The sequence below is a fragment of the Lytechinus pictus genome, chromosome 18 (genome assembly GCF_037042905.1).
Source record: "Lytechinus pictus isolate F3 Inbred chromosome 18, Lp3.0, whole genome shotgun sequence".
In the NCBI taxonomy this organism is placed as follows: Eukaryota; Metazoa; Echinodermata; class Echinoidea; order Temnopleuroida; family Toxopneustidae; genus Lytechinus; species Lytechinus pictus.
Window position 1 is genome coordinate 3633637 of NC_087262.1, and position 11275 is coordinate 3644911.

At 37.9% G+C, this 11275-nt stretch overlaps 1 protein-coding gene across 1 annotated transcript; it reads left to right on the forward strand.

Annotated features, from left to right (window-relative positions):
- The first annotated feature begins 4135 nt into the window (after positions 1–4135).
- On the forward strand, positions 4136–10981 carry LOC129281790 (glutathione S-transferase 1-like). Its single transcript, XM_054917711.2, has 5 exons — positions 4136–4491; positions 6346–6444; positions 8386–8501; positions 9939–10043; positions 10370–10981. Exons 1-5 carry the CDS (start codon positions 4344–4346, stop codon positions 10541–10543), a joined length of 642 nt encoding a protein of 213 aa, XP_054773686.2. The 5' UTR covers positions 4136–4343; the 3' UTR covers positions 10544–10981.
- The last annotated feature ends 294 nt before the right edge of the window (positions 10982–11275 follow it).

Here is an 11275-nt window from a genome sequence, read left to right on the forward strand (position 1 = left end):
GTGTCTCGTTCTTAGGTCTAAATCTCAATTTTTTCCGCTCGCGCTTCGCGTTTGCATCAATTGTTTAGTTATATACCCAGTGGCGGACCGTGACCCGGAGGAGACAAAGCATTGAAGGGGAACAGCATTTTTCACAAACAATACAGAACCCCTCCAATGCTTTGTCTCCTCAGGTCAAGGTCCGCCACTGTATATACCTATTATATGTTTTAGTTACAAAAAGTGCTTAGAATTTCCATTCTTTAAGCAAAAATTTCAAAAAAATTTAAGCTCGCGCTTCGCGCACGCATTATTTGATTGTTGAAATATGTAACGTACTCATGGCTAACCTTTTCCATCAGTTAACATCTGCTCGCACTTCGCGTTCGAAGTAATTATTCAGTTGCATATACATCTTTTTCAGGATAACAAACATTGCCCAGAATGTTCAAATTTTAGGAAAAAATACATAAAATTCCCCCCCCCAAAAAAAAAAAAAAATTGCTCGCGCTTCGCGCTCGCATTATATAGATAAGGATTATGATATTATATATTTATGTTGAATTATAAGAATGAAGCTAGAGTGGCCATGAGGACTACTCTTTCAATGAAACAAACAAAAATCATCTTCGAGCGGCCGATCGGGGATTAACATAATTTTTTATGGCTGAAAAAAAAAATCGCCCCCCCCCCAATTGGCGAAGGCTGGATCCGCCCCTGTTGTCCCCCCTACCTTTCGGGACAGATTTCCGCCCATGGTAGCGGTGATGATGATCATGATCATGATAGTGGTGATGTATAGCGGTGATGGTGATGATAATCATGATAGTGGTGATGGTAGCGGTGATGAAGATGAGCATGATGGTGGTGGTAGTAGCGGTGAGGATGATGATAATGATGGTGGTGGTGGTAGTTATGATGATGATGATGATGACGATGATAATGATGGTAGTGATGTTGGTAGCAGTGATGATGATGATAATGATGGTGGTGGTGGTAGCGATGATGATAATGATGATGATAATGATGATGATGATGGTAGTGGTGGTAGCGGTGATGATAATGATGATGGTGGTGGTAGCGATGATGATAATGATGATGGTGGTGGTGGTAGCGGTGAGGATGATGATAATGGTGGTGGTGGTGGTGGTAGCGATGATGATGATGATGATGATCATGATGGTGGTGATGGTAGCGGTGATGATGATGATGATCATGATGGTGGTGATGGTAGCGGTGATGATGATGATGATCATGATGGTGGTGATGGTAGCGGTGATGATAATGATGATGGTGGTGGTAGCGATGATGATAATGATGATGGTGGTGGTGGTAGCGGTGAGGATGATGATAATGGTGGTGGTGGTGGTAGCGATGATGATGATGATCATCATCATGATGGTGGTGATGGTAGCGGTGATGATGATGATGATCATGATGGTGGTGATGGTAGCGGTGATGATGATGATCATCATGATGGTGATGATGGTAGCGGTGAGGATGATGATAATGGTGGTGGTGGTGGTGGTAGCGATGATGATGATGATGATGATCATGATGGTGGTGATGGTAGCGGTGATGATGATGATGATCATGATGGTGGTGATGGTAGCGGTGATGATGATGATGATCATGATGGTGGTGATGGTAGCGGTGATGATAATGATGATGGTGGTGGTAGCGATGATGATAATGATGATGGTGGTGGTGGTAGCGGTGAGGATGATGATAATGGTGGTGGTGGTGGTAGCGATGATGATGATGATCATTATCATGATGGTGGTGATGGTAGCGGTGATGATGATGATGATCATGATGGTGGTGATGGTAGCGGTGATGATGATGATGATGATAGTGGTGATGTATAGCGGTGATGATGATGATGATCATGATAGTGGTGATGGTAGCGGTGATGATGATGAGCATGATGGTGGTGGTGGTAGCGATGATGATGATGATGATCATGATAGTGGTGATGTATAGCGGTGATGATGATGATAATCATGATAGTGGTGATGGTAGCGGTGATGATGATGATGATGATAATGATGGTAGTGGTGTTGGTAGCAGTGATGATGATAATGATGGTGGTAGCGATGATGATGATGATGATGATAATGATGATGATGATGATAATGATGGTAGTGGTGGTAGCGGTGATGATAATAGTGGTAGTGGTGGTAGCGATGATGATAATGGTGATGGTGGTGGTAGCGATGATGATGATGAAGAAAATGATGGTGGTTTTGGTAGCAGTGACGGTGATGATCATGGTGGTGGTGGTGATAGCGGTGAGGATGATGATAATGATGGTGGTGGTGGTAGTGATGATGATGATGATGATGATGATACTGATGGTAGTGGTGTTGGTATAGCAGTGATGATAATGATGGTGGTGGTGGTAGCGGTGATGATGATGATGGTGGTGTTGATACCAGTGATGATGATGAAGAAAATGATGGTGGTTTTGGTAGCAGTGATGATGATGATAATGATAGCGGTGGTGGTAGCGGTGATGATGATGATAGTGATATGGTGGTAGCGGTGATGGTTGTGGTGATGATCGATAGTGATGGTGGTAGTGCTACTGCTGATGCTGATAATGATGGTGAGCTCTGATGTGTTTGCTAGGTGGTACATGGTGGCACATGGGGCGCGTTGTAGAAGTTGTCATCACTGTCAACGTCAATGAAACCGTTGAAACATTTGTGCTGGATTTACCTGGGGGTGCTGCGTGTATCATCGCACACCTCAAGACTGGTCCAAAATCCGATTTTGGAACCAATCTCATTTAGCTCGTTTTGTGAACATGTGAATGAAAGGTATGTTTTTATTTGAGGTTTGAGACTATATTTTAAAGTAAACATGGTAAAGGCCAAAGTAGTCTCAAATCGTAGCCATGCCCCCATGGAAGACCAGCAGCAACAATGATAGTTCCAGCTGAATATGGGCTACCAGCCGTAATTTTATCTTGTTTGTATATACTGTACATTTTTTTTTGTAAAATTGTATATTTTTAATCTTAAGGAAATAAAAACAACAACCAAACAACAATTTATCTTACGATTGCTATGGCGTCATTACGACTAGATATGAAATTAGCTTTTATTATAATAAGGATAGCATAATTGTAGTCACAAACTTGAACATAGGTATTCTTACGATGATTTTGAACATTACACAGTAAGATGTTCCATGTCTCAAAAATAATATAAAATTCTACTACGTTTTATTCCGGCGAGCTTAACATGCTTAAGGTGTGCTTCGGCCTTATTAAAGGACAAGTCCACCCCAACAAAAGTTGATCGATTTGGATAAAAAGAGGAAAATCCAACAAGCATAGCACTGAAAATTTCCATAAAAATCGGATACAAAGTAAGAAAGTTATGACATTTTACGGTTTCGCTTAATTTAACAAAACAGTTAAATGCACATTCTGGTCGATATGCAAATATGGAGACTGATGACGTCATCCACTCACTATTTCTTTTGTATTTTATTATATGAAATATGAAATATTCGAATTTTCTCCTCATTGTCAAGTGAAACAACAATTAATTCCTCTCTGAACATCTCGAATTAGTATTGTTTAATACTATATGGTTCAGTGAAGTTGGTCCTCATTGTCAAATCTGTAAAAAATGAATATTGTATAATTCAAACTATAAAAAACAAAATAGATAGTGAGTGAGAGACATCATCGACTGTCTCATTTGCATGCCACTGAGTTGTGTATTTCACTGTTGTGAAAATAGGCGAAACTTTAAAATGTCATAACTCTCTTATTTTACATGCGATTTTGATGAAATTTTCAGCGTTATGCTAATTTGATTTTCTCTATTTATTCAAATCAACATTTTTCGGGGGTGGACTTGACCTTTAACCATGGGCAGCACCCCCTGGAAATCAAGGAGGCTGCTAAAAAGTATAAATTTAACCCAAATTATTTCATTTTGTAGTGAAACCTATGTTTTTGTGTGTGGGGGTGTGTGTCTGATTTGCTTGCTTGTTATATAAATTTTGCTTCTCACCAGCACCCCTGTTGAAAAATCGTTTCCAGATAGGGCACTGTCTATCATAACTGTATTGTCCCACGTCCAAATAGGATAAAGAGAAGTAAACATCGATAGGGGAATGTCAATAGTATTTGACGTTTGCATTTCAGGTTCGAACAATACGGCGAGAGGTCAAGTCCTCAAGTACAATATTTTGTGCGCGATATTTTCAATGTTCAGTGCAGTCGTCTTTGGGAGTATATATAACTACCAGTACCTCGATAACACACAGTCTCGATCGTCTCATTATCATCTGACGCTGTCTGCTATATCCTCTTCCCCTGAATTTAATTCTAATCAAATTAAAAGATGTCTACCTACAAACTGACGTATTTCGATGGTCGTGCTAGAGGGGAACCTGCCCGGATGCTCTTTGCTCTGGCAGGACAGAAGTATGAAGATATTCGGTATGGTTTCGAGGGACAGGAGTGGCCACAGATCAAAGGGGACAGGAAAAGTATGACGTCATATTTTCTTATTTTTCTATGTCACCATGACATATCCATCAAAGAATGATTAATAACGTGAATGAGTCGAGTGGTGTAAGTGCAATACCTATAGCAAACAAGATGTGCAGTTATAATCTATGCTACATTATTTTCTTTAAACCCCTTCCAATGCTGTGCACGTTGTCTGCTTGAAAAAAAAAATGCTGAGTAATTCTCTTCGGGTCAGTACAGTGCACTTTTTTAACAATAACGTCTTTGAACAAGATTTCTATAAAAATTGAGATCGTTCGTGAATGCGTGCACTCACTGTTCATGCTGTTGGAATTCAAGAACGTTAACAATTTCACATTGTGAATTCACTTTATCAATTTCATTTCATTCAGTCGTTCACAATATCATATTAAAAATGAAATGACAAAAAAATGAACGAAATTTTTAATTTGGTTCGTTTCGATTCAGTGACTAAAAAAGTTGATTTCAGCCGCATGGCTATATAGTTTGAGGGGGAGGGGGGGGGGGGGGCGGGGCAGCAAGTCCGTATACAAAATGAACATGAACTCCCGGTTAACAACAAACAAGCTTTCTCGTCTATTTCATATAGCAGTGCACTTAGATTTATTAATGTGCATTTAACTGATTCACGCGTTATCGTTTTCCCGGAGATATCGGTCATTTTTAAATCACACAATGGAGTTTATTTAGAGACACTAGAATTCACTAATAACCACTCAAATAAATTTATGGTCGAAACTATTTCGAATTAGATCATTCCAATATTTGTCATGTATACTTTTGATTTCTTTCTAGGTCAAAGATGTTCTTAATGAGCTTAAAAACTCATACTTTTTTATTCTAAATTTTGTGTACTGCATGATAATTCAGGAAATTCGGAAACATAAAATCCAACCTCCAAAACTAAATAAACCATAATCCTTATATTGACATTATTCTGAACCAAAAAACTCTATTACAATCCGAACTCTAACTCTATATGCCCTCTGAGATATTAAGACCAGAGCAAATATCACAAATCGCATAAGGACAAGTCCACTCCAACAAAAAGTTGATTTGATCAAAACATGGACCCTACAAAAGGAAAAAAATCCAACAAGCATAACCATGAAAATTTCATCAAAATTGGATGTAAAATAAGAAAGTCATGACATTTTCGCTTAATTTCACAAAACTGTTATATGCACATCCCGGTCAATATGCAAATGAGTAAACTGATGACGTCAGCACCCACTCACTAATTCTTTTGTATTTTATTGTAAGAAATACGAAATATTCGAATTTTTCTCCTCATTGTCATGTAAAACAAAATTCTATTCCTCCCTGAACAAGTGGAATTCCATTATTATGGTTAAGTCACATAATTATGTGAAAATTGAAATATTGTATAATTCAAACCAGTATAAAAAATATCGAGTGAGAGACATAATCGACTCTCATTTCCATATCACTGAGTTGAACATATAACTGTTGTGTGAAAAATAAGCGAAACATACAAATGTCATGCCTTTCTTATTTCTGATTTTGATGAAATTTTCAGTGTTATGCTTGTTGGCTTTTTCTCCTGACCTTTTATTCAAATCAACTTTTGTTGGGGTGGACTTGTCCTTTAATCAACAGTCAAAATTCATGCAGACTGGGGATACTCCTTAATGCGAAATAAATGTTTAAAAAAATCACGTAATAAAAATTTTTAGAGAGCCGTTTACCATTGTTAATTTTAATGTTCAAATCAACGGTAAAAAATATACTAGTCTAGAATACTCTCACTAAACCGTAACATTCAATAATATTTTAAAGAATGCAAAGTTCTCTCAAGAAATCATGATCCTTTATCTGTTAATATCCAGGGTTCCCCCTTGGTAAGCTACCCGTGTTGGATGTAGACGGTCAGCTCCTGACTCAAAGCAGGGCTATTTACCGCTTTCTAGCTCGTCGCTTTCCAGGTGGTAAGTCGGACAATGTTCAGCAGCAAACTCACTGTATATTCTTTACTTAAACTTTCACACTTCCCCCATTATCTCTTAAGTTGCAGCTTGTCTAATTCTTAATTCAAAACGTTTGAGAAATATTTCACACCAGTGGCGGCGGAGAGAAGTTGAAAGTGTGGGGGGCACAGGGAAAAAAATTCACCTTTTATTTCAAAAATGACACTTTCTTAAAATCAAAGAAAAAAAAGACTTATCTAAAGTGGTGTAACGAGCCAACAATTTTGAGGGGCTATCAAGATGTTGTATCACGTAAAATGTATAAGAAGCTGTGAGCGAGCGAAGCAAGCGAGCAAAATTTTGACACTTTTTATAACGAAAATCCAATTTTGTGATAGATACTATTTAGAAAATAATATAATATCCCACCCTTCTCTCTTTCCTTTTATCTTTTTTTCTTGATCGTGAAAGCCCCCCCCCCCCCCCCATCTGTACGCCACTGCTTATCTACCCCACTCATATGACTCATGAAACTCAAGGCACGTAGGATTATTCTTACAAGTTGTTTTTCCTTCATAAGAAGTAACATTCAATAATTAAAATAATTGTTTTCTTGTTTCAAAGGGGCACTCGTTAACACATAAAACTGGTCCTTCTCGGTTGATACGGGCACAGAACACGTTCGTGAGGGGCACTTTTCTTGGGTAAAAATGGGCACTGATACGAGAAAGGGCACCTATAACTCAAAGGTGCACTCGCTAACGGCAAAAACGTGTCCTTCTCAGGTGAAAGGGGCACAGAACACGTTCGCGAAGGGCACTTTTCTTGGGTAAAAAGGGGCACTGATACGAGAAAGGGCACCTATAAGAAGGCAAGGGGCACTTGCTAACGGGTCCTTCTCAGGTGAAAGGGGCAAAGAACACATTCGTGAGGGGCACTTTTCTTGGGTAAAAAGGGGCACTGATACGAGAAAGGGCACCTATAAGAAGGCAAAGTGTCACTTGCTTACGGCATAAGACGGGTCCTTCTCAGGTGAAAAGGGCACAGTAAACGTTCATGAGGGGGCATTTTTCTTGCATAAAAAAGGTCACTCTTCCCAGTGCTTGGAAAGGTGTGGGGCACTGTGTCCCCCATAATCGCCGCCCCTGTTTCACACAACAGGTAAGAGCTCCGAGCTTTCAAGAAAAAGAATTAGAAGTCATGTCAGATACACATAATTCACATCTTTATTATTGACAAAAATGCAAAGTGAATAAATTTCTTGCTGATGGAAATCACGCCGTGCTATCACAGGCTAGGATTCGAACCCACGCTCTTCTGACTGAAATACAAGAGTCAGAAACACTAGACCATTATGCCACCTCGTACATAAGCCTATGCTTATATATTGTGGTGGCGTCAATGAGTCATTAAAGGGGGACATTCACCCTGACAAAAAAATTATTGTGAAATATCATAAAATATGATAAACACATTGGTGAAGGTTTGATAAAAAAATCCGTCAAAGATTAAAAAAGTTATTAGAATTGTATTTTTACTTGTGATGTCATATGCGAGCAGCATTCCCATCTATCGTGTATTTAAAAAAAAATCAATGAGATGGCATTAAAAAAACAATGACAACGGTTGTTATTGTACCTTCATTATATCAACAGACAAATTATTTGATACCCGCTTCTGAAAGAAAAAACAATTGAGTCATTATGGATATTTTAAAAACTGAAATGTATGCATGTTATAGGACATAACATATTGCTGCTCGTTAATGACGTCACAAATCCAAAACTCTAAATTCCAATGACTTTCTTAATCTATGATGGATTTTCCTCAAACCTTCATCAATGTGTTTTATAATTGTTTTCTGGTATTTTTACAAGCTTTTTTTACAGGGGTGAACCTCTCCTTTGTGTCCCTACCGTGGGAGGGGGTAAGCCTGTTTATTATATCATCGATGTTTTGTAGATTACTATGGGAAGAACGATGATGAGCGTGCACAGATAGACGTCATCCTCGGGATCGTAGCGGACATCGAGATCGCAATCACACCAGCATACGAGACACCAGACGCTGCCAAAAGAGTAAGCATGTACTTTGGGGAAAATACATCTAATAATTACAAAAAATAACAAACTTTAGGGCTTTGTAGGGATAACCGAAACCTTTTCCCCCCGACTTATCATAAGACATTGCTATATGGCGATTTATGAAAACAAAGAAAAATTTTCATTGGTATTTTAAATAATATTGGGTGATTTCATATGTATTTATGTCCGATTTCCTATTTTGGGGGGCTTCCTGCATGAGCAGATTGTCTCTGTTCATCTGTGCAGTTGAATTAGCTTGCCTTGACCAGTTCGTAAAACGAAATAGAAAGTTGAGAAAATTTGAGGCCATGCACACAAACACGAAAAGGTTGTTTAATTATTGCCCCTCTGTACAAGATGATGGAAATAAGGAACGCATTCGTTGGCGATGTTACCCCTCACCCGCTCCCATGGGTGTAATTTTATATTCCTTTAAATGGGGATAACTCCAAATCGTTTGTTTGATACTTTGGTCAGTTTTTTTTACAAGTTATTCCTGGGATTGTTTCACATTTTCATCATTCAGCGTCATTAATTCCAATCACCATTTCCCTCTTACGAACGATAATAATAATAATAATAATAATAATAATAATAATAATAATAATAATAATAATAATAATAATAGGCATTCATATAGCGCCATCTATCTAGAAATATTCTATTCCGAGGCGCGTTGTTATTATTATCACTATACCCCGGCTTTAGATGGAGCTGCCTTTCAGCGTTCATACTTTCAAGGAATTAATCCTGCCGGGTACCCATTCACCTCACCTGGGTTGAGTGCATGGCTGCATGGGATTCGAATCGACGACCCTCTGTTTCAAAGTCGGAAGACTAATCCACTGGGCCACTGCTCCACATTCTCAGTCACACAATGACACTCCCTCCTTCCACTTCTTACTGTCTTGAGCATCCTTCTTGTTCAGACACACCTTACTAGGCCCCTTCTTACAAAGAGTTGCTATTGATCCGATCAATCGCAACTATGGACGGCCAGCAACGTCAACATCTAAAATACATGTTTGTTCAAAATATTTTCTAGCAATGGTGTATATTCATGCATTCGTTGTTTTCTTTAAAATTCCCTGCGTTTCTCTTTGCTTACAAAGGACATTGTGCAAATTTCCTGTAGAAAAAATTATGACACTTGTGGATTTCCATAGAGCTACGATTGATTGGATCAATCTTAACTCTATGTAAAACGGGCCCCTGCTTTCCTTCATCACCATCCATATGATTATCTTTGGTCTTGGGTTTCCTCTCGTGCCATCAACTTCCATATTCAATGCTCCTTCATCAGCACTCGGCCCATCCATCTCAAACTACTTTCATTCAATTAATTAGAAATCATCAATTCATCATAAGTTAGTAAGTTCATTCGCCTTTACAGATGAAAAGTCGTTTTTTTTTTCTTTCTTAATGATGTAGGAAGCAGACTTTGTCAAGGCTAGGGACAGCACTCTGAAGCCTTCCTATGAGTTCTTCTCTCAATCTCTTCAGAAAGCAGGAGGAAAATACTTCGTTGGAAACAGGGTAAGACTGTCTCTTTATTAATTTGTGCAAGAAGTGTGCAGTTGTCTATATCATCTATGTAAATGTACAATATAAACAGATAGATATATAGATAGATAGAAAGAAAGATGATAGATATATATATATAGGTAGATAGATAGATTTATAGGTGAAACGAAGATCAAATGCATGGGGGGGGGGTATTAATAAAAAAAGTAGAATAGATATAAATTCATCAATATAAAGATTAATATTAATTACAAAATTAATTACCACTATAAAAAAAAAACCTCATCATCCTTCTCAAACCAAAACCATGTTATCACTTCAATCCCTTTTTTTGTCAGATGACGTTAGCCGATCTGGTCATCTTCAATCTCATCGACTTTTTCATGGACAGCATCATTGGTCTGAAGACGTATTTTGGCCCTTACCCAGACCTGGTCAAGTACTACGAAACAATCAAGAATGATTCGCCTCTCACCGGATATCTCAAATCAAGGAAAAACACCCCATATTGATATAAGAAGTTATAATCTATTCTCTGTAATAACGTCTAAAAAAGATTGAGCGAAAGAATTGAAGTAGACGAGGAATGCCGAAAGGGCCTAGTGTCTTGTCAGCTAGGATGGGGGGGGGGGGGATATTTCTTATCATTATTACAAACGAAAAACTTTCGCTCAATATTGGCTAAAGTCTGAGCATGCATGTTTGATAAAATTATGGACAACTGTCTATTAAATCTAACATAAACGTGGTAACATTGGTCATTAATCAAAATCCCTACATATCCAAACATGAATTTTTGAAGTCAATTAGATGTCATTCATTGATGAAAATACACAAGCCTTAAAGGGATGGTCCGGGCTGAAAGTATGTATAGCTTAATAAATAGAGTAGAATTCACTGAGCAAAATGCCGAAAATTTCATTAAAATCGGATAACAAATAACAAAGTTATTGAATTTTAAAATTTAGCAATATTTTGTGAAAACAGTCGTCATGAATATTCATTAGGTGGGCTGATGATGTCACATCTCCACTTGTTCTTTTGTATTTTATTATATGAAATTAGGTTTGTTCAATTTTTTTCCTCCAAGTACTGAAACAATTGGATTGACAACTGATTTAGTGCATTGGATATTTATTGCTGCAACTTATTTCATTGTAAGGGAGACATATTATTCACACAAGTATGAAATAATGAAAAAATTATGATTTTATGTAATAACATAAGAAAACGGAAAGTGGAGA

Coding starts and splice junctions, on each gene's coding strand:
- LOC129281790 (XM_054917711.2), top strand. CDS start 4,344: ATGTCTACCTACAAACTGACGTATTTCGATGGTCGTGCTAGAGGGGAA. Junction 6,445..8,385: donor AGCTCGTCGCTTTCCAGGTG/GTAAGTCGGACA, acceptor GATGTTTTGTAG/ATTACTATGGGAAGAACGAT. Junction 8,502..9,938: donor CACCAGACGCTGCCAAAAGA/GTAAGCATGTAC, acceptor TTAATGATGTAG/GAAGCAGACTTTGTCAAGGC.